Below are 23451 nucleotides of genomic sequence, written 5' to 3'. Positions count from 1 at the left end.
ACTTTGTGTTTAAGTTTGATCGGCTGAAATCTATGTACAGCATTAGGAAGCAGACTATGCTAAATACTAGGAGAACGAACGACGATTCAACATACATTTGGTTTGGTAGGGTGGAAACACACAGACAGCCGCTATTACCTTTCGATACTTTTTAGAATTACTATACGATGTATGAGACGGTGTAACTAGGGCCCCCTATATTCGAATAGAATCATCAAATGAAAATGTTACCGACAAAAACAGTCCGACCACAATAACCGTGAAGTTGGCAACGAATTGTAACGAAAGAGAGAGAATGTTGAAGAGCCGAAAATTCGTTTCACAAAATTTATTATAGTTCTCAATACGCATTCATTCATTCCTTGCTTCAACAGCTAAACTGATACATCTATTATTTTGGTTGTTTATGATGGTTCTCAATGAAAATTTGTGAAAAAGTTATTGTGTGCATTTTCCTTTCGATTTATTTTTAACATTTGAGTGTTTTCGCCTACAAAAAAAAAATGGTGCAAAAATATCAGTCACCCGTTCGTGTATACAAATACCCCTTCGAGTTGGTTATGAAGGTGAGAGTGAAGGTTTTTATATTATTTAGTTAAAATTCATTTTGCTTTCCTATCTTCGTAAAAAAAATCGCGGAGGAAATGGTGGTTGAAAATTTCAACGTCCTTTTATATATAAATGGTTCATTAGTTGAACATTTCATGTGCTAGATTTGTGTTCCTCACTTTTCGTTCTTATTGAAATCAAGATCCGGAAATAATGTAGAATATCCACAGAGATTCAATCGATATTATTGCTGAGTAAGGCACAGTATACGTGTTATGTTTTTCTTCGTCCATTTTTTATTTTCATTAGGTCAATATTGTGAAAGTAAAGCTCATCCATACGCAAAACAAGTTCAAGACTTATGCAGATATTTTGAAAACAAATTTGATGTTTTCATGAAAACAAAGCCTTTATGTAACACCGTTTTACGTACACATATCCGATGCATTTGTGCATCCAATGAATGTAGAATAATGTAGGTTATTAATCGGTCCAACTCGAGTTTCTGCATAAATAATCAACTTGTTGCGAAACCTTGAATGAATTATTCAATTCAAAAGCGGTTTGCTGGTGAAATACATCAACAACACCTTTTGAAACGACGTACAGTTCAGAATCTTTTGTCTTTGGAGCGCAGTTTTCGCGGGTGTGTCATTTTCTCGGTGTTGTTATCGCACAGAATTCAATTCTCAATTCGACAATGAAACAAAACGCATAATTATGAGACTATCGAGACTTATTTTCGTGTTGCTAGCTGCTGTCGGATTTCTTATATCCAGTTTGTCTTGTATCGCTTAATCACCTGACGGTTTCCAACATTTTTTAATTGATGCTATAATGGGTCTTGGATTATACTTCCGTGAGAGCAAACTTATGGTAAAAGTTGACCTTTTGGTAATGTTTGGAATTTTAGAAGTGAATGAAGCAGGGAGGATAGCGGACCATGTACTTCAAACTTGGATAAAATATAATTTTATTCTTGGGAATATTTCCATTAGGGTGTTTCTCAAATACAGCTAGTTCTCTTACTATCGTAAGCCCATCAGATACTTCTGAAAAAAATATTTTGCTATTCTTTTGGGCGTATAAAGGTATCAGTTCATGTTTACCGGATGTTTGTTACACAGTCTAGACCCCTTGTTAAACTCCTTTACTGCCTGTCCTATGCGAGAGTTGACTATTACATAGCAATTTGCCCCCTGTGAAAACGGTCCATTACATGATGAATATTTTCGCTTCACTTTTCGTGAATTCCTATACGTGATAGTCAACTTTCGCATGGGGTTAGCGATAAACCAGAATGCATTGGATGCTGTTACGTACTTCATTAATTCGGAAACAGGTTTATGGTACTCGCAAACTCCCTCGTGTGTTTTGGAGCAACTTGCTTCGCTAACTGTTTTTCGACAAGTGGAGCTGTATACTTCGCCACCGGCTCGGATATAGAAACTCTACATTTGTCGAACCATTACAGAAGCTTGTTTCCCAAAAAATCACTTGTGAGTTTGCTTTTATCACAAAATTATAACCTTACGTAATGAATTACTTTCGCAGCGTCCAATGTAACCAGCTGCTTTTGTGACCCTTGTTGATGAAATACCTTTATTTGTACCAGTTTTTCGTTGGCCCGGCTCAATAAATTAATTAACAAGGGATCTAGAGTGCGTCTGAGAAACACCCTAATTTCCATGTCGATAGATTCTTTACTCCAAATCACCCAATATTGCATCTTAAATGGCGAACACTGCGCAACAGTTAGCAAATCTTTTTGTTTTCTCGAAAATCTCTCAGTTTATCTCAGCAGAGAAATGTTGGATTGTGTTAATAGATTAAAAAGTTCGACGACACGCCACTAAATAATCAAATTTCTTTAAAAAATGATGATGATAAGATTGACCTTTCAATTTGTTTATTAAAAACTTTGCGGAAGAATTATAGAAATTTTTCGGAAAGATTATCAACTTCGTTAATTTTGTCAGTGATACAATGTTCAATGTCATTTTCCAGTTGGAAGGTCGACTGTCGATCATAACATAATAAGCTGTGTGTCTGTCTGATGGAAAATATACGGAGAAATAAAATACGTTGGGACAGTCGTTTCTTCAAATTGGAATTCGATTATTGTTTCGCTCAAAAATAGAAATTTAAATTAAACAGACACCGAAAAAAATGTCGGATAGAATGTTGGCTGGTATGTAGTGTATACATAATTTACGACCGAAATATATTAATTTTCAAAAGGAATTGTTATTCTAGCACACTAATTAAACTGGAAAACCGTTTTTATTTGCCTTCTCGTTATTGTGTATGATTTACGATTGTGTGTACATTTACATTTTACTCAGTTCCAGCGTCTTTAATTATTCAGTATTCTTTCGATTAATTATGGAAGAATTGGAATACTATTAAGGAAGACGAACGATACATGATGTGTAGGATGTATGTATAGTATATGTTGTATAGTATATGTCATAGTAATTTACTTGGAACTTAAATACCAAGTTTGTTAAGTTTGAGCTCAAGTCTGATGGAAAGTTTGTATCCCAGTTACCCGTACTTGTTATTATTGTTTTACATTGTAACACTCTTCGAAGCAATTAAATTTTCAACGTTCGGAAAAGTCATAGATTTAGAAAACATATTTCCAAGTTAACTTATACTTCAATATTAATGCTTCATTTCACTGTGTCCCAGAAAACGCGACGGGCTAACAAATTTGGGTCAATTATTACCGTTTTTGTGTGATGCCTCGCTACATTAAATCTGATACTTCATTTGCAAATTCTATCACTTCAACACTTTTATCACACGGTTCACTAAATGTGAGACCACTTCACATAGCTTAATAGTAGATTATTCACCTCTGTCCACATGTTTATTTTGACACTTGGGGAGTTATTGCATGAGCCGAAGGCGAATGGTATAACCCCAAGTGTCTAAATAAACACTTGGACAGAGGTGAATACACATTTTATCTACCGACGACGAAATAATAGCACTTTTTCACTACTATTATTTCACCTAGGTAGATAAAACTTATTATTGTCGTAGTCATCGATAGAAGATGACCAGCCGTTTCTACAAAGTTAGAGAAAATATTCGCAGACTACCTTCCTGGTATCAATCGTTTAACCTATTCGATCGAATAACAGATTTTATCGACAGCGTCGCCAAGAATAAATTTGCATTATCTTGCATACAGCGAAATCATAGCACTTCTCCTAGCATTAATGCTGAATTCAGAAGCGTCAAATTTGTAGGCGTTAGTTATGTTCGTTTTCAATGAATGTTTTAACTCATACGACGAAAACAAGTCATCTGGCTTTACGACAAAAACATAATATTTTGCCATCATTTGAATATCTTCTACGTTAATGCTAAGGAGCAGTGAAATACTTGTTAAAACTTATGAAGTAACAGATTTTATCTGCCTAGAACAATAATCTAGATGTTATTACTCTAGGGCAAATTTGTTTATCTTGATTTATCTGTTCTCGAGGAGGGATTCTTTTGAAAAACAGCCTACCGAAATCGGACGCATTTTCCAGTGGACTTTTTGATATGTGCCTAGAAAGGTATTCGACCCTAAAAGCCAAAACCACTTTCAAAAAATTTCTTCGAAGTTTGCATGGCTGGTGAAAGGTGATCAAAAACCGGAAACTTGCACTTTTCTTACAAAAATTTCTCCAGTTACACGAGCCGTACAGGGTCGTGTGGGGTGTCATTAGAAAGGTAATCACACGTACTATTGAGCCGAATAGGGACTTATTGGGTTTAAAATTCATCGACACTGAAATATGTGCAGTTTGTATGTACACTGTTTTTACTGAAATTTCTCGAGTTACACAAAACGTACATGGTCGTGTAGGGTGTCATTTGACAGGTAATTTAATGTGTTTTTGGGCCAAATAGGGTCTTATGAAGTTTGAATGCATCTATGATGAAATATGTACACCTAAACATTTCAACTTCTATTTCATCGTAGATGCATCCAAACCACATAATACCCCAAACGACCATGTACGTTTTGTGTACCTCTAGAAATTTCAGTAAGAACAGTGTAGCTCTTCGGTTGAAAACTTTAACTGGACATGTTTCAGTGTCAATGAATTTTAAACACAATAAGTCCCTGTTCGGCTCAATAGTACTTGCGATTACCTTTCTAATGACACCCCACACGACCCTGTACGGCTCGTGTAACTGGAGAAATTTTTGTAATAAAATTGCAATTTCTCGGTATTTGCTCACCTTTCACCAGCTACACAAACTTCGAAGAATTTTTTTGAAAGTGGTTTTTGCTTCTAGGGTCGAATACCTTTCTAAGCACATATAAAAAAGTCCGCTGGAAAATGCGTCCGATTTCGGTAGGCTGTTTTTCAAAAGAATCCCTCATAGCAGTAATGAGCACTGATTGGTAATTGTAATTCGCAGATACTTTCTCAATAGGAAAAGTGGTGACTCGTTCAACCACTGGACTATTTACCATTTCTTTTCCAATCTTCTTCAACTTTTGACTGTGATTGGTATTACGAACCAAACATTTCTCCTAACTAAAGATTCATTGTCAGACACACAATTGTTGTCAATTCTATTAAGTTCACCTTGACTTGACGTTGAACTATATAACAATAATTATTCTATTTACAAAGTTCAAGAAACCCCCGAAAAAAAACCGTCATATGAACTGTAAACAATCCCACACAGAAAAGAAATCACAAATCCACAATTTCACTTTGAACTTTGAAATAAAATATTAATTTCCTCTGGTCACGTCCTTGTTTATCATCCATGTTGTTACGTATATAGTCTGGTTAGCTATAGGTTGTTTTTTTCCCAAAGTAAATAATAATAGGCACCACTTATGCGTCACTTATATAATCACGACTCGTGTTATGTTATATAGGAAATTTTCGTTGATATACAGAACAGCAGAGGCTAAAAAGTGTTTCTTGTTCATATTGAAACTACGCCGAATAAATCAATTTTTTAACAATCCCATATATCATTTTATTCATTTGTAATTGGTTCGGTTTCATTCATTATATTGAAATAATATTGATTTTGCTTATTTAACGTCTAATAAAACCATGTGATTGATAAAATACAATAAAATATTCGTCTAGTGTTTCAATTCAAATTTTTTTTTGATTCATTGAATGTTTAAGGTCGCCCCTAGTTATTGGTTTATTGAAAGAGCGTTTCAGTTTATCAACAATAATAAAATTAGCACTGCTCGTGTTAATATAGTAGATGGACAGATTTTTCTGCTTTTTCATGCATATTCTATCTGCGTTCTAATATGGGTGTTTAAGGTCAAAATGTTGATCAATAAACAAGCAGACGAAAATGTTTAAATGATTCGTTTTTAGCGAAAAATTGCTGTGCAAATTGAAAGTCTTTTATTATTATTATGTTTAAACAACAAAAAATGTGGTTGGGTTATCGCTGCTAAGTGCAGACAACTGTGTGCGAACACAAGCGTACAGTAATTTGAACGATAAACGAATTTGTTTTTCATCAAATAATCCGCCCAAAATAAAACTGCGGAACTCGAAACATTTTTTTTCTATTGACTAGTCAATTTAGCAATTAAAGATAGAGCGAATCTAAATGAATTTGGCACTAGAGCGATCAGAACGATTCGCTATGAGAATCTGAATTTGAGATATTCTTTTGAAAACGTGGTATACCTACCGCAATCGGACATATTTTCCAGCAGACTTTTGTATGTGTACCCTGAAAGAATCTTTACAAGCCATAACTATCGTCAAAAAATGCTTGTGTGGCTAGTGCGAGATGACCAGAAATCGAGAAGGCAGTTTTGGCTTCATACATCTCAGGACACATACAAAAAAAAGTCTGCTGGAAAATGCGACCAATCTCGGTAGTTACTCTTTCAGAATCCCTCTTTATGTTAGGAGCTTCAAAGGTCTGTTTAGGATGGTCCCCATCGACTTTCTGCTTCTTAAAATTGTTTGCGTTCCCAAACAATACATTCTAAAGTCTAGCTGAGATGTACTCTTATCCCATAAATAGCAGGACTAACTTTCTTGAAATTGGTTCCTGAAAATTCAAGAAAATTCTCCCAGTTCTCGATAAGTGAAAATCGTCCCTGATAAACAGTCTTCACCTTCAAGACTGTTTGTGAAATAAGTACACATCTCAGCTAGACTGCAGAAATGTTTGACTGCATCACGGTTGGTTTGAAACGAGATTAAATAGGGACCGCCGACCACCAATAATTTTTTTTCATATTTATAATGAGTGATGGATTTTTTTGAAAAGTAGTGGACTTTAATGACTCTCTGAGTCTGTACCATACATGTAATTGAGTAAAAGACATTCAATTGTAATATTATCTTGAAATTTAATAATTTCGTTTTCGAGGGCTCCGGATTTTCGAGTAGACTTACTTCAATTGAAAACTGAATCATCATCAGTACTTGTTGTGGATCAAGTATGGCATGTTTGGTATCGTTGAAAAGCTTATTCCTCAGGCTACAATATTAAGGGCAAATAAGTTTGAAATAAGGCTACCAGAAAGGTACAAAAGTGGCCAAATTTCACCGAGGGTAGCGGAAAAATTAACTTCTCTGAAAATGTAACTTAAAAGAACATTTTCAAATTTTTTTTTCGCCATTTGAAAGAGCTTATTAACCGCGTCTAGAATCAATTTGCACTGGCTGGCGCGGAAACGTTGTCAAAGATATATCACTCTTCGAAAATGGTGAAATTTTGACTTTCAACAGTTATTGCTCCGAGAGCAGATGATCGAAGGAAATATTTTTTACACAGTATATCTTAGAATTTTTCCCTCTACCGATCCCCATTAAAATTTGTGATCAGGCTGTGTCTGTCTGCTTGTGGTAGCGCATCCACTGGTTCTCAGAAACGGCTCAGGGGTTCGGGCTAATTTTTTCCTGTGTGATGTTCTTGTCCATCACTCATTATAAATATGAAAAAAAAAATTATTGGTGGTCGGCGGTCCCTATTTAATCTCGTTTCAAACCAACCGTGTGCAATATTTATTCGTATCCCCTTTATGGGGATCACGTGCAATTCAAAAAGATTCCAGTGATTTGATGTGTCTTTTGTCTTATTTTAGGCATACGAACGCCGATTTCCAACATGTTTACAAATGCCAATAGTGCTCGACTGTCAAATCGTTTCGGACGAGGTCAAAGAAAATGGTGCTATTCGCAACACTAGCCGTCGCTGTAAACTGGCCGTCGAGGCGCCGTATTTGTTCAAAAAACTGATCGGTCTGGATGTGGTGTACTTCATACAGAACAATTTTCTGGACATGCGTGCCCGATCATTGAACATTGAAGCGGTCAATGAAACCTATTCGTCACGCATCGAAATATTTGAGCGATGTCGATACTATGCGCATCCGGAAAATCCGGACTGGACCTGTTTCGATCAGACGGCTACATTGGATATAAAGAATTTTTTCGGCTTCGAGCATTCGATGGAGAAAATGGGTATGAAGCAGTACACTCAGACAACGTTGAAGGGCAAAGAAATCATCGAATTTTTCATCGAGGAATTGAAAAAGGATGGCATAACGTCAGCTGAACGATGGCAATCATGCGAGACAAGTGAAAATGATGTGGTCATCGATGTGCAAGCATCAAATTTGAGTTCGCGCAAACCATCCATTGCTGAATACGAGGATATGCTTGACGGGGAATATATTAGTAAAAATTTAGGGGAATTGGAACCGTTGCAGGAATCAAAACTATTAGAATTAAGGGAAATATTTAAAGAGGCTAATCTAACTAAAATACCAGACTATCAGACGATGTTACGGTTTCTGAGGGCCAGAGACTTCAGTGTCGAGAAAGCAAGTCAAATGTTGCAAGAATCTCTTAAGTGGCGCGAAGAAAATTGCATCGATCAGATCTTAAGTGAATACAAAAAACCGTCGGTGGTTGTGAAACATTTTCCCGGTGGATGGCACCAATGCGACAAAGACGGTCGCCCCATATTCATACTCCGCCTGGGACATATGGATGTTAAAGGCTTACTAAAGTCTATCGGTGAAGAGGGTCTACTCAAACTGACGCTGTACATTTGCGAGGAGGGACTTCAACTAATTCAAGCTGCAAACAAATCAAACGACAAACCTGTTTTGAGCTGGTGTCTCCTTGTCGACTTGGACGGTTTATCGATGCGACATCTGTGGCGCCCGGGCGTTAAGGCGTTGCTGCGAATTATCGAAACGGTAGAAATGCATTATCCGGAAACTCTCGGTCGAGTGTTTGTGGTACGAGCACCGCGTGTTTTTCCTATTGCGTGGACAATTGTCAGCGCCTTCATTGGTAATTTGAAGTTAATTTATGATTTGTTCGTGATGTTAATTGGCATAAACTTTGCTTCAGATGACTATACTCGATCGAAGTTCTTATTTTATGGTGGTCCAGATTGCTTGCATATGAAAGATGGACTTGAAGTGTACATTGACTCAGAAGCTATACTAGACTTCTTAGGTGGGCCATGTGAGGTAAGTGCTGTAGGAATGGTTGGGAGAAAAAAAGTTTTTTTTTAGAAAAATCGCTAGTCGCCAACATTAAGTTAAATTAGATTTTACATTGCACTGGAATGAAAGCAGGCGTAATTTAAACAAAACAAAAATCCTTGTTGATTAAGAAACGATAATTTATTTATTAGCCGAACCTACCAACGGATCCAACGGTTCCAGCGCATTACTTCACGCGCTGTTATTTTCTATCATGCCAATGCGTAAGGAATAAAATTGTTGATGATTTTAAAACTTGAATCACTTCTCACACATCATCAATATTGCTAGAAAAATAAAACTGTTTTGTGGCTGATCTCATTTACTATGCTCGCCAATACGTCGAATCAGCAAATATATCAACACAATTGTCACAAGCAAAATTCATAAGTAAATCCGCTTAAAAATAGTTTTCTGTTCTTATTTCGTTGTGTTTTTTTTTTGTTTGTTTGTTGGAAAAACGTAGGAAAATCGTGTGTTTGAGACGTGTTTTTGCCCACTCATTCATCAAAAAAATTATGAACTGATTTGTATGTGTATGTGTACGTCTGAATTCTTTCGAGGAAATGGTCCACTGTTGATTCACATCCACCTGTTGATGCGTGATTATTTTTACTATTTTTAGTTACAGTGGACGTAAGTGAAATTTAGACAATTAAGCTGTTTTTCACTTGGTCGACTCATACAAACAAAAGTGCTTAGACTTCTTTATCCGGAAAAGGGATTACGACATCAGTTCTCTTTTCTATATTCAATCAAAACTCTACCGATAGAGAACGATTCACTATCTCATTGAAAGATGTCGCTGCAACAAAACCAATGCCATCAGGAAAAAAAAATTGCTCGACTGATTTTAGTCAAATAAAATGCCATCGTGTATCACATGATCTCAAGACTCCGCAACAGTAATCAGTTTTTCAATCGGCCCTATATCGGCTTGGAGATAAGGGTCTGAGAAAACGTTTGCTACCGTTACATCACATCCTTTTTTAAGACTCTTATCGCCAAGCGGATATAGAGCCGATTTAAAAAATAATTGCAGTGCCAGAGTTCTGAGGTCATGTGCTACACGATGGCATTTTATTTGACTAAAATCCGTCGAGTAAAAAATTAATTATTTTTCTGATGACTTTGGCTTTGTTGCAGCGACATCTTTCAATGAGATAGTGAATCGTTCTCTATCGGTAGAGTTTTGATTGAATATAGAAAAGAGAACTGATGTCGTAATCCCTCTCCGGGTGAAATATTTACACGTACGCATGTGGTATTGGTATAACCGTATTGAGACGTATGAACCGTTTTGTTTGTAAATTCATGTCTAAAGTTCACTGACGTCGACTATAGACGTTTTTGTTGCATTTTAAGCAAAGTTCGTGGCAAAGGAAGTGTGAACTGTTTATAGTTTGACTGTCCGGTACACAGTTCTGAAATTTATGCCAGGTTAGAAGGGTGGATAAGAAGCTGTAGTATACATACTCCCTTAATTCTTTTTTACAAAGTTCCCAATAATTGTTGCAGAATTGTCGAAATTTTCACTACTGAAACTTCTTAGTTGTCTTTCATCCTCCAGATTTCATATCATCTGTATTGCCAACGTCGAATCTATTACTTCTTTTAGTCTATATGTTTTTAACATGTTGTGTTACTCACCTGTTGTAGTATACGACTTGAATGTACTTACTCTATAATGAAATGGCCGGTTGTCACTAATCAGTCAATGATTATTGCAAAAAGATTTTTATTTTCCAAAAACACAAAATCTTTTGCTATGCCAGTTTTACAGTGCTTCCTTGTGCTATATAAGAAGACATTATTCAGCGCTCTACGAGTCGCCTTTGTCTTTATTGTACTTAACAAGTGAAATAACCGACTGAAAACGTTCTTGTATGTACGCCGAGAAACGTTTTAGGGACCAACAGTTTACAAAGAAACTTCTCTTAAATAGTCTTGTACCGTCTTTTACATGCTTTTGACTTCTCTAGGCTCGAAAATGCCTTATTACATTACTAGGGAAAACAAGAGAATTGGGGAGGTAATAAGGCAAGGGCTCCAATCGCACAGGTTTATCTGTGTGTCAATTCCGTTTTAAGTTTATGTTGCCTATAAATTCAGAACACAGTTGGTTCTGCCTACGTTGTCGTTGTGTTTCATATCCACTCTCTACTAAGGAAATGTATGTCCATTCCGTCATTGATGACTCGAAGTGCATTAGAATTTGTCAATATGCATTTTCACATCATCACAACATGTATACCCATCATCGGAGAGCTGCTTTTTTGTGTAATCTCATCAAAATCAACTGCACCGAGACATAAATTGTAGTCGTTCAACAAGAACGAATTGACAAAAATTTATTTTTAATTTGCGGCACTCTGAAATCTAATTACTTGAAGTATTCAGCACTAGTTTAGCTTTGATTGACGTATGTACGTCCGACATCACAAAAATGAAATTTCTCATTTTGGTGCTTTCTGCCTTTTAGTCTCTCGTTCACGAAGGTGGCCTCGTACCGAAAACCCTGTACAAATCAATGAGTGATGAAGATGCCGACAATGATGCACCCGTCGTCGGCTCAAATAATGGCAGTCTTTACACATCCGTCGATCTGAAACCCGGACATATTCATGAGGTTGTGATAACGAATAACGATCCGAAGAGTGTTCTGACATGGGACTTTGATTCCGTCAAAAGTCATCTACATTTTACGGTTTATCGGACAACTGTCGTGCCAATGTCGACCATTAGTGGTAGGTTCAAGCTTTGAGAATATCAATTTTTTAGGATTATGAAGCTAATCAAAGGAAAATTCTTTGCAGATGCATCTATGTCTGTATTCGACTGGACTGGTTTCGAATTAGATAAAAATTATTTTAGAGTTGAACCATCGCTTGTATGCCATGCCAAAGAAAGCGTTCAGGTAAGTGCAGAGTTTTAGTGTTTAGTTTAAGAGGTTGTCCATAAAAGACGTCCAGATTTAGGGTAAAGGATGTCAAAAACACCCAAAAATGTACGGACGTCTTTTGTGGACAGCCCCTAAGTTCTAAGAAAATTGCAATTCGTAAAACAAAATTTCCGAACTTTAAATGAAAATTGTGGCCTGTGGTTCAATGACATCTTTCGTTTACAGGGTTCACACGTAATGAATCACACCGGACATTATGTTCTACAATGGATCTGTCCGCCCAGTTGTGACAATCCGGCTCAGCTAATGTACTTCCATGAAATACTTAGCTCGGCCAATTACAAAGGATCAATGTCCAGTCTACAATCTGGCATATCGGTAATGAGCTTGAATTCGCGATGATTGTAGAGTTTTACAAATTAATTTATCAGAATTTAGTACAATAATTACTACTTAAGTTAAACGTAATACCTTAAGCGGGGAGATGTGCATTTACTGGAAAATCTCACGAAATAATTTTTCTTTTGAGGTGGAAAAGTGGGGAATTCAATTTTTTTATTTCTCTGGCTTGGATTTTGTGATAAAACTCGAAGTTTCATTAGATTTCTAATTGATATTTAAATTATGTAATAGTAAAAGAAAGTGTGGTAATTAGATGAAACAATGGTGTGCACTGACAGTGAATATGGTTATTATTGCTCGCCAAAATAGAATAGAAAAATAGTAAAAAAAGGTTGACACAAAAAGGCTTTATATAAGGCGAGACAAAGTAGGGGTTTATGTGGACGGTGTTGGTACATAGGCGAGAAGATAATTAATTTTTAAGACAAAATTGTTAGTAGATAAGGTTGATTGATATCCTGTAGCAGACTTAGATGTATATTATCATAGATGTGCAAGTATAATTCACTCACATAAACGCATGTAAAATCCACAAAAAAAAATGAAAACAATCAAAGAATGCAACAAAAACAATCGCACGAAAAATGGAAACGTTTTGAAGTGAAAAAAGGCCAAACGTAAGAGAACAAATCGATTTTCTGATTTAACGACTCTCACGCCGTCTCTTTACAAATTTGATTTGATTTGTGCCTTGTTTGTACTAACGTTCTACCTCTGAGCCTGACGCTGAACAGAATTGATTTCTCTAAAATCTTCAAGAGCCTATGGATTATATTGATTCGTTCGAACCAACTTCAGTCCGTTCCTCTATGACACTTCATTCACAAATTCCGTGTTATTGATTTATTGCTTCTGACTGCACTTTTCTGTGTGACTATTTTTTGAAAAACATTTTCTTCAATTTTTCCACATTTGACGTAATTCTACCAAAAATTTTTTTTTGGAAAATTTGGAAAGATTTAGGAAAATTCGGGAAAACGTGGAAAAATGTAGAAAAACATCTTAAAAATCCTAAAAACGACATCTTAAAAATAGTCCTGTATTTACGTCTACATAAATTAGATTCCATTATTTTGTCATCATCATCCTCGTCAAATATTGTATAAAATCACCGTCTTTACAACCATGCTAAAAATTCTTAAAATATGTGTTAGGCATGTCGCACTTTGTGGTCACATAGTTTTGCCATCTTTCTACTATTTAAACCAAACTGAATTTGCAGAATTGAAAAGCTAACACAAAGCTTTGGTGACATTATACAGTGGACGCCAGTGAAATTTAGACATGAATTTGTCCAGCTGTTATAAATTAGTAAAATCCAGTTCACTAACGTTCCCTTATACAATGATTGAATGATTGTAATATTATTGCAAATTATTTGAAATAATTTAATGCTGCAATTTGAAATCGAAGACTCTATACGGCCCTTCTCTAACAAAACCGAATATTTTACCTATTTGCATTCGGATAATGAAATGTCAATGTTTCTATTTTACATTTGCTTATAACAAAAACCCACAAGTTATCCACAAAATGGAAATTGTTTATCTTCCACACTTATATATGAAAAAATATCTATAACCCTTCTACTGACGGCCATATCATCTGTTGTCGACAGTGACGGCAAACAAAATAAAGGACAGACGATGGTCAAAATGTGCTCTTATATAGATCATCTTCAAGTACGGTTAAAGTGCCATCCACGTGCCGGGAATGAACGAAAAATTTAATGAATCTAAAGTGAGGGTACTTTTGAAATTACCGTGACAGTGACTTGGGGATGACCTACAGACAAAGTGTTAAGACTAATGAAGTAAAAGATTCAGTTTGAATCATTTGAAAACACGTAGATCAAATAAAGTAATATGTGGTGATATGGCTGCCGTCGGTGAGTGGTTAAAGAATCTCTTAAAAGATATCAATCCTTGCCTTTTGACCATACTTATACTATAGAACTACGTGGTGTATTTTCAATGAAAAGACAAAACTTGATAACAAAATGATAGAAAGAGTTGTGAATACAAATATATTATTCAATTGTAAGGATTCCAAAATATCTAGTGTAGTAATTGTGAAAAATAAATTGCAGTGGCTGTTTTTGGGAAAAAGGTTTCCTTAAATCTTGAATTTTCCCACATTTTCTGGAATATTTTTCTTAAAATTTGGAAAAATGTAGGAAAATTCTGGAAAATGTGCAGAAATTTAGGAAAATATGGAAAAATGTTTTCTCAAAAATAATCTCTGCTAAAATGTCTAAGGGGTGATATTCACAAATTACGCACGCTTTATAGAGATACGAGGCGTCTATCTAAAGAAGGGCCTATTTTCCGGAATTTAATTCTTAAAAGTTCCATAAAATTCTTAAAAAATTCCCAAATTTACAAATTAAGAAATTTTTAGCAAGGTTCTGAAAGAACCAGGTAAAGACCAAGGTTCTGAAAGAACCAGGTTAAGACAACTCTGAGTTGATCACGAAGGCGGTGACAAAAAGGCAACGTAACAAAAACAAAATTCCGAATTTTCCTGAAAAACATTTTCTTCAAGTTGATTTCACACACAATCTGTACCGAGTGTGTGTATCGATTTCGGTGTCACCCGCCCTCGTGGATGTCTTAACCTGTTCTTTCAGAACCTTGATTTTCAGAAGTTTTTCAGTAATTTTATGGAATTTTTAAGAATAAAATTCCAAAAAACCGACCCTGATTCAAAACATTAGTATAACCTCGACCATTTTTTCCGTATTATTTTTGCGTGGACATCCTACCTGTGAAACTGAAATTTTTATTTTTCTCGTGCGTACTTTGTGAATGACACCTAAAATCTAAATATGCAACCATTCGTTTGCCACTTTGTGTAACAATTAAAAAATTTAAATGTAAATGAATCTGATATGACGGTACAAGCTATATTTCATTAATCATTAAGCATAAATTATATTAAAAAAAAACAAATTGGAAAACTGCAACCAAGTGATGAAAATTGTGAGAATCTCATAATACGTTTGTAGAGCACCATGTTAAAAAAAATCAAAAATTTATTTGAAAACAAAACTATGAAAAGAAACTCACAATGCCATTAATAAATCTCAATTAGTAGTTTGTAGTCGGCAATCCTAGGATTTAAAATTCAACCATATAAGGCATACGAACAATACCTACTTACAACAAACAAAGAAACGAATTGTACTAAAAGGAAAACAAATTTCGGTTTTAAAAACTTTACGTAATTTTAAGATGAAACTTATTTGTGAAACTGGTTAAAATAAATAAAAAAAATTCTATTTAAGAGCCAATAAAATAGATCCTAATCGAAAATGATACAACAGCAAAGCAAGCTACTACGCGAGTGTTCAAATTGCGAACCGTTGCAATTCAAAATGAATTAGAAACGTTTAATATAATTAGGCCCAAAAATTTATTTCGAATTGCTTTCACCGGTTCGCTAACCAATTGTATAGTTGAACGAGTGCGATGTGCTCCTAGATTTAAATGCGTAAAATTAATTGAAGTTTACATCAACCAGTATTACAAGGTACATAAATTACGTATATGAATGTTTCATTACTTGTATTTAAGACACAGCTGAACCACTTACAATGAATAAAGTGTTTACGTTTTGTTTTGTAAATAAGCGGTTGTTTAACTTCATCGTTTCAGGATTTCTCAATGGTACCAGAGAGACGGTGAGATGCTATTTTTTATTCCCGTTAGAGCACTGCGCCGTTCAGCCGATGGACAGTTGGCGGCTAAAACGTAGCCGACACCCTTCGGCGGCCGGCTAGTATGATATTTATGGCGGCTAGCCGGCTCAGCCGGATGAATAACAAAATTAAAATATAGTAGAAGAAAAATGAATATCGTTAGGTTTACTGATTTGGGACTAGTTTTGGATTTCAAATGATTCCACACAAAATTTGTTCAACCAATAAAGGACTAATATTTCATATTCGGAATTTTTGGTAGGCACGCGATCGCCAGCTGAAATGAAATTAATCTAGGTCCTCTTTTGTTATTGTACTGCCCTCTACCAGTCGACAGGTGCGTACACAATTTTGTAAGCCAACGAAAAAAATTGCTGCAAAATTCTCCCAAACTGTATTAAAACCAAAACTTTCGCAAGCCATCTTCCGCCGCCGATTTTTAACACGGGCTAAAGTCGCTCCAACCCTTTGCAGTGAAACTTATCCAAGGATGTTTTTACATGTTATGGTACTACAAAGACTATGCTCTCTCACCATACATACCATGTCTCGGACTTATGTCACTGCAGCCGGTCAGGGACTCAGGAAAATCACCTATATTTTCACCTAAATTGATTGATATCACCAACAGGTCAACATGGACCTGGTGGGTGTGTATACTCAAAATGTGCGTCTCTTCAAGGCTTACAAGGCTAGGCTCGACTAATCGCGAGAAAACGATTTTGGGTCCCTTTTGGCAGACCCTTGTTTCATGACCACAAGCATCGACAACCAAAAAAAAGTTCACCAAACGTAGTACTACGTTTTATTCGCAAAAGTTCAACGAATCGAATGAGCTATAAGTCAATAATATCTGTGACCCCATATCCCATAATGTTTGATTTTGTTCGATGTTTTGACGATATCACTCGTAAGAAGCATCGATGCGTTTTCAAGTGCTGGATTTTAGTTTACTTTTGATGACATATTTCCACCAGAATCCTTTTTCAAAAATGTACGACTGCAATAACGACCACGAATGTGTTAGCTTTCAAAAGAATAGTAGATTACGTTTTGTTTGGAGATTTTTTATTTTGCCGAGAGGGAAGGAGCTGAAGGCAATGGCTATAATCCCTGCGAAAATTATCGCAAGTGTTAACGGTGTGTCCCTTGCGAAAATAACATTCACAGGGTGCTGTAAGTAAAATAGATTTGGCTGTAGCAGTTTGACCAGCCCTGAGAAAACTGAGCAGTTTATGAAAATTTCGTTAAGAGGCACCGGCAGTGCCTACATTCGCGAAAATATTTTCACGAACTTTCTCAAATTTTCACGAATTTATCAAATTTTCGTGAATTTTCGCAAAAGATTTTTTGTGAAAATTTGAGAAAATCGCGAAAATTTGAGAAAATTTGTGAAAACATTTTCGCGAATATAGGCACTGGGCACCGGAGTTGGCTGAACACATTCGTGGTCGTTGTTGCGGTCGTACATTTTTCAAAAAGGATTCTCATGAAAGGATATGATCAGAAAGCAAGTACGAGGCACGCACCAATGTGTTACTTTTAAAGGAAAATTGGTTTGTGGGTGACAACTTTTCCCACAGGTTTCTCCAAGTGGGATAAGTTGTCACCCACAAACCAATTTGTCCTTTAAAATAAACACATTGTTGAGTGTTATAAAGGTTTTACTTAAAACAAAAAAAAAGAGTTTGGTTCAGAGAAATCATCAAAAAAAGAATATTTTTCCGCCCAAATGTAGACTAAAGGATTCAAAGGGTGCAAAGGGTTCATTGCTCTTCGAACAACTGGCTAGCCATGCCATCCGGATTTTTTCCTTCATTACGAGTTCAACGAGGTATGTCTCGCCACTCTTGGAATTGTCGTTTTGTGGAAGAGCTGTTTGAAAAATGGGTGGTACAATCCCCTAAAATTTGAACGGAGTCGACCTCCTATTACCCGATGTAAAAGGATGAAAAAATTTCCACCTGAAAACCACAGCTCTTTCAGACAGGTCATGGACACTAAGGTGTTCGAGGTTCAGTAAGAAAATTTAGAAATTTTTTAAGTCAAATTCATTGTGTCTTACTTGTCTTTCGGGCTACTTTGGAATGACTTAGAGCCTAATGTTTAAGGTTTAAGCTGCAACTTTCAATTTTCGAATTCTAAAGATCCTGTCCATCCAGTATAATTTTACTAGGGATGGGAGACGTTCAAAATTATCGATAATATCAATCATATCGTTATCGATAATTTAATAATTATCGATAATTATCAAAATATCGATATTTTGACATTTTTCTGAAAATTCGGACCGAAATATCGATATATCGAATTATCGATATCTTGATAATTATCAAAATATCAATAATTATCGATTATCGATATTTTTTTGATAATTATCGATTACAAAAAGTAATCATTATCATTATCGCTCATGCCTAAATTTTACCTTGACCAGGGACAGATCAGGTATTTTTCAGAACTTTTTGGAGTTAATTGGAAATTACGAAAAATCCCAAAAATTTCCGACTGACTACTTGAACCTATTAATCACGGGCTGGACACTTTGTGAATAGCAGCATTTAAAAAATGAAGAATAGCATGAATAGTGTCAGGGGCTGGCTATTAATCAACAAATTGCTAAAATTGTTTGTATTTATTTGCAATATCATGCTATGGCACGAACGGAAGAACTTTCAATACAAAATAATTTTTTGGTAATAACTTTAGTTCAGTCGTCGAATAATAATCAAAAATACAAAAATTTATGTGCAGGTCACATATCAATGGTTGTCAGAAGATTCAGCGGCATCGTTATCTTTTTCTGGTAGAAAAACGTTATTGCTGTCCTGAATCAAAGCGCCGTTCCGAAGGCAGAAATGGATGAATTTCGACCAATTTTTATCTTGCGAAAGTAAGTGCGGATTTCCTACAACAATCAAGAGGCTTTTCGCTCTCGTAATCATCACGTTGAATCTCTGGAAGAAAAATGTGACCGAAATTGGCACTGTCAATGAAAACATTTTGAATTTAAAGGAGTGGACTGGCGTGCTGGCTATTTTGGATCGCTAAAAATTTGTCAAATTCAAAAATACATTTTTCAATCCGCTTCCCACCTTTGCCTGAGCCATACCAGTCCTGTCTTGAGTTTAACGCGATATAAATGACGACACACACCTGAGGATTCTTCACAAAATCTCCCAAATTACCGCTGCCACTCCGTACAGTTGACATGATCATAACCTTTCGCTCTTGGCCTTGAAACTGTTCTGTCGATCCGATTGTAATGTGTCTGTAGCCATTTTGGTGACACCGCTTTCGAATCATGTTGCACTGAAGCCGGTATGGCGACACAATTCCGATATCGCATTGGTTTAAGTTGTGCTTTTCAGGTTGCATCAGCAACTCAACGAAATCCATCACATGATTCACTTCGGCTGAGTTAAACAAGCTGAAAACACATCGAGATGAAAGCAAATTTACATTTACCAACACGAACAATCCAACTAACCTTGTACTGTCGCCGGGTTTGTTACAAAATCCATGAACCGATTGGAAAATTATCGGAAAATTTTTCGATTGCAGACCATGCACGTCCAGATTGATGAGACCTGCACATAAGAAATGAAAAACGTTTACATGGAATTCCTGGTTGTAGCGTTGTAACGGAAGAATCAGAACAGTCTTGATGGAGTTCTCTATCCAGCATACTAGTTAGAGAATAGATTGTCTCACCCGGCTCAGTAACAGCTTCCAATGAGTTGTCGTAGAAAATTTCATTTGGAATTCTCAATATTGCCGCATGCGACCGATAATTCCGCGTCAGTTGGGTGATATAATTCGCATTAAATTGTCCACTTTCCGGATGTCGCTGGTACAGAGCCATGTCGAACAATCGCTCAAACCAAGACGTTTTAAATCCCAACTGAGTCGACCAATCCGATCTGGTAACCGCGTCCAGCTGCTTAGGGTCTCCAATCAGGACAATATTCGCATGAACCTTATTCTTGGATGTGCACAAGCCTGGGAAACGTTAAAATGGTTTCCGTTTCAGTAAATTAGAGAAAAGGAAAAAACGACTGGGCGATGTACCAGCGATAGGAACCAGAGTCATTGTTTCACATGCGTTTGCACATTCATCGATGAAAACGTAGCTGAAGTGTTTCGGATCCGACTTGTAAGCTCTGACCAAACATCCCGACACGGAGAGGGTACAAATTAGTACGCGAAATTTGTACAAGTAACTCAGTTCCGGATAGTTCAGTCTGCCGTCGAACAAATTGCAGAATGGCTTAATCGTTGAGCTGATGTCAGCCTTATCATGGCTCACCGAAAGCATGCGCAGCATTTCGGTGTCGGACAACACTTTGGCTAAACGTTCCGTAATTTCATTGCATGCCGCATTTGAATGGGCACAAACTAAAATATTCTTTGACGTCGTCCGGACGATGGTCTCGATTGCAGCCACAATGGTCTTTGTTTTGCCGGTCCCTAAAAAATTGATTCAAAATGCAAATTGGCCCATCAGCAACAAATGCAGCAGAATCTTACCGGGCGGTCCGTACAGCAAATAAGGAAGTGGATTGTAACTTCCGCCAATTATGAATTCGATTGCTTGTCTCTGCTCAGGATTCAAGTCAGTTCGTGTGAATCGATCAGTACCCTGGTTAACTGACGCATCCGAACTCTGACGACGATACAACGGATTGTTGATTAAAATGGGAAATAGTCGGTGCATTTCGATGAAATCCAATGCACTGTGCTGGATCTGGTAATTTAATTGATTGACCTCGAAGTGGATTGCGTATTTCACACCACAGCGCCAATCCTGCGGAAAGAATATTCTCACGAAAATCTTATTCGCCGCCCGTCTCATTATTCTTCCTTGCAAAAATGGAAGAAGTGTACTTGATGGCAGCAACATGAAACGGGCCAACTGATTGTCGTCGATTGCAGCCAATATTTTAGCGAGCTTATCGCAATTGGCCTAAAAATGGAAATTGTTACGCATGTTCATCGTCTGACTATTACAAATGACTAACCGAAATATTGAAATAGAATTCGTGGTTATCGATAGGAACTAACTCGACTGCCGGAAAATTGTGTGCCTCCACTTCGATTGCTTCAACTGCCGCTTCGAAGAATATCATCATTCTGAATGCTTCGATGTAAATGCTTTCGGAAACTCTAAAATGTTCCTTTTGTACGAGCCACGACCTGAAAACCGAAACCGCAAAGTTTATTTTTAACGGTCCTTCGTTACCCCCAACCGTATTTTACTTTATCCATTCGATGGATTGCGATGAGATGTTGTCATTGCGTTCGATCTCTAAAATTCGGTTCGGCATTTGATGGGTCATAAATTGCAACATTTCCAGGTAAGATTCCGGCACTGGTTTAACAGCGGAAACAACAAGATTGGCACATTCGACTGGAGTAACATCGTTATATTCGGGGTATTTGTCCTGTGAAGATGGATATCGATAAGGTTGGTGATCGTGAATTAGTTGATTGTTTAGGACAAAATTTGGTTTCGGTAGGGTTCGTGAGCTACCCTTACTTTTCGTGAGGAGTTGTCTTACACGGTTAGCTTCGTCCACTAAGTCTCTCATTTTCTTTTTTGAAAATACATCCAATCACAACACGAGGTTACTGTGAAATTGTCCTGATTTCACGTTACCAACCGTGGAACCTTATACCGTCACTTCACCATTTGCTTTTAGGATTTGCGTCTTTTTTACTCGTAATTTATTTCTTACCTGTGACGATCCATCCATATGTTCACCGGCATCTGTCGTACGTATCTTATGATAACTACTCGCCACAGTTTCCTCGGACGTTTTGATTGCACTCGTTGCAGATTGTTCTTGATCAGATTCGTTCTGTGTGTTGACGAAGCCATTCAGCTGTTCACTTAATTCACTGAACGTAAACACTGTGGATGGTTCTGATGTGTCATCCGGCAATTTGACTCTTGGGTTCACTTCAATGTTCATTTCTGCAGCCAAACAAGGTGTGGTTTTCGCTGAGTCATTACGTTGTGTCATCTCCATTTCGTCAACTGATGAATGTTCCTGCTTCTTGTCTTGACAAATTAATGCTTTAACAGCGTTTACCGATGAGCACAATTTCTGGTCTGCCGCCAGCTTCTGAAGATGCGACCCTAATGACTTGGGTTTTCCGCGAACGGTGACTAAGCCAGTGGTGTCTACTTTCACATTAAAGGCACCGCTCGAAATCAGAAAGTCAGTCACATCTTTGTGCTCGAAACAAGGTATTTCCTTTGTGCATTCCAGTACACAGTAATCGTGTTTGAGTTCATGCAATGCTATTGCGTCTTTTCTACTGCTGCGAACTAACAGTACACGCAGTGCAGATATCACTCTTTGTTTTTCATCCATGACAAACGTAAAAAACAGAAATTCCCCAATTTTCAAGCACAACAGTCGAAACTTTGGAAATCACGTCTTCATATACTTAGAATTCTGCAGCACGTCGTCGACTGTCATGTGGTTGTGTCATGTGTTTGAAGTACTGGTAGTGTTTTATGCTACAAGAACCGTAATAGTTATTTATGCAATTCATATGAACCAGTTTTATTTCATCCAAAAATCAGTGCGAAAAAAAATTTATCGCACGCTAAATGAGTGCGAAAAAAAATTTATCGCACCCAAAATACATCGACACGATCATAATCATATATTCATCAAATGTTATAACAACTGTTATGAATACTGTTAGAACAACTGGTTTTGCAACAGTTGTAACACGTTTTTCAGTAGATGTCAATTTCAGTTTCCGTTTTTTTAGTGAAAATTTTGTTTTTGTGGTTTGTTTTGTAGTCTTGTGGAATTCGCTCACTGAATTGCATAAAACGTTGTATGAAACATGAATCGTATGCTGGTATTTTATCGCACACGATGTCTTGTCAACCTCGGCTTCGCCTCGGGTTGACAATCAACATCTAGTGCGATAAAATACCTTCATACGATTCCTGTTTCATAAATAACCATTACGCCACTCAGCATCATAATATGCAAAATTTGCAAACTTTAGATGCCTCTGTGCACAGCTACTAGCACAATTTTAGAAAATATTTGGAGGCTGATGAAATCACAGTAGGCACTGCGTTCTGTTATACAGATAGATGACATGTTTTCGTTGTATGAGTTAAAACCTTAGAGTAATCATACCTAGAGAGGAAATTACGAACAGAATTACGTAAAATTTGTGGTGTACATGAAATACGTAATATTTGATATTGTGAGTTTTTCCCTACTAATTGGTGGGCAAATTAGCGCAAAAAATTTAAATGTGCCTACTAGAAGGTTTTTTTAATTTTTTTTTTTTAAACAATTTGAGAATCTTTGACATACAGTTACTACCGATATCAACAAA

General features: G+C 36.7%; 2 protein-coding genes and 1 long non-coding RNA gene across 4 annotated transcripts; 1 reads left to right on the top strand and 2 right to left on the bottom strand.

Annotated features, from left to right (window-relative positions):
* Window positions 1-345: 345 nt before the first annotated feature.
* Window positions 346-13621, top strand: LOC119085229 (protein real-time). 2 transcript variants are annotated; one of them, XM_037195541.1, is made up of 8 exons: window positions 353-566; window positions 7655-8873; window positions 8934-9055; window positions 9223-9294; window positions 11553-11817; window positions 11887-11987; window positions 12198-13155; window positions 13410-13621. In XM_037195541.1, the coding sequence occupies exons 1-7, from the start codon at window positions 504-506 to the stop codon at window positions 12372-12374; spliced, it is 2019 nt and encodes a 672-aa protein (XP_037051436.1). In that variant the 5' UTR covers window positions 353-503; the 3' UTR covers window positions 12375-13155; window positions 13410-13621. The 2 variants fall into 2 exon arrangements, with proteins under 2 accessions (XP_037051437.1, XP_037051436.1); XM_037195542.1 differs by lacking the exon at window positions 9223-9294 and having other exon boundaries at window positions 346-566.
* Window positions 9746-23362, bottom strand: LOC119085234. Its single transcript, XR_005089257.1, has 3 exons — window positions 23231-23362; window positions 14933-14935; window positions 9746-9776 (listed from the first exon to the last, which is right to left on the bottom strand). It is a non-coding gene; the product is annotated as an uncharacterized LOC119085234 (long non-coding RNA).
* On the bottom strand, window positions 18707-22570 carry LOC119085226 (putative helicase mov-10-B.1). Its single transcript, XM_037195539.1, has 9 exons — window positions 21813-22570; window positions 21334-21518; window positions 21096-21270; window positions 20605-21040; window positions 20146-20544; window positions 19789-20076; window positions 19565-19664; window positions 19231-19504; window positions 18707-19031 (listed from the first exon to the last, which is right to left on the bottom strand). Exons 1-9 carry the CDS (start codon window positions 22452-22454, stop codon window positions 18837-18839), a joined length of 2694 nt encoding a protein of 897 aa, XP_037051434.1. The 5' UTR covers window positions 22455-22570; the 3' UTR covers window positions 18707-18836.
* Window positions 23363-23451: the final 89 nt, after the last annotated feature.

This window comes from Bradysia coprophila, unplaced genomic scaffold (genome assembly GCF_014529535.1).
Source record: "Bradysia coprophila strain Holo2 unplaced genomic scaffold, BU_Bcop_v1 contig_94, whole genome shotgun sequence".
Lineage (NCBI taxonomy): Eukaryota > Metazoa > Arthropoda > Insecta > Diptera > Sciaridae > Bradysia > Bradysia coprophila.
This window is presented reverse-complemented; position numbering and strand designations above follow the sequence as displayed.

Excerpts from the sequence above, each read along its gene's own strand:
- LOC119085229 (XM_037195541.1), top strand. The coding sequence starts at position 504 with ATGGTGCAAAAATATCAGTCACCCGTTCGTGTATACAAATACCCCTTC. Across the intron at positions 8,874-8,933 it reads AATTGTCAGCGCCTTCATTG|ATGACTATACTCGATCGAAG; the intron begins GTAATTTGAAGT and ends ACTTTGCTTCAG. Across the intron at positions 9,056-9,222 it reads TCTTAGGTGGGCCATGTGAG|CCGAACCTACCAACGGATCC; the intron begins GTAAGTGCTGTA and ends TTTATTTATTAG.
- LOC119085226 (XM_037195539.1), bottom strand. The coding sequence starts at position 22,454 with ATGGATGAAAAACAAAGAGTGATATCTGCACTGCGTGTACTGTTAGTT. Across the intron at positions 19,505-19,564 it reads AAACCCGGCGACAGTACAAG|CTTGTTTAACTCAGCCGAAG; the intron begins GTTAGTTGGATT and ends ATGTGTTTTCAG. Across the intron at positions 19,032-19,230 it reads ATTTTGTGAAGAATCCTCAG|AGATTCAACGTGATGATTAC; the intron begins GTGTGTGTCGTC and ends TTTTTCTTCCAG.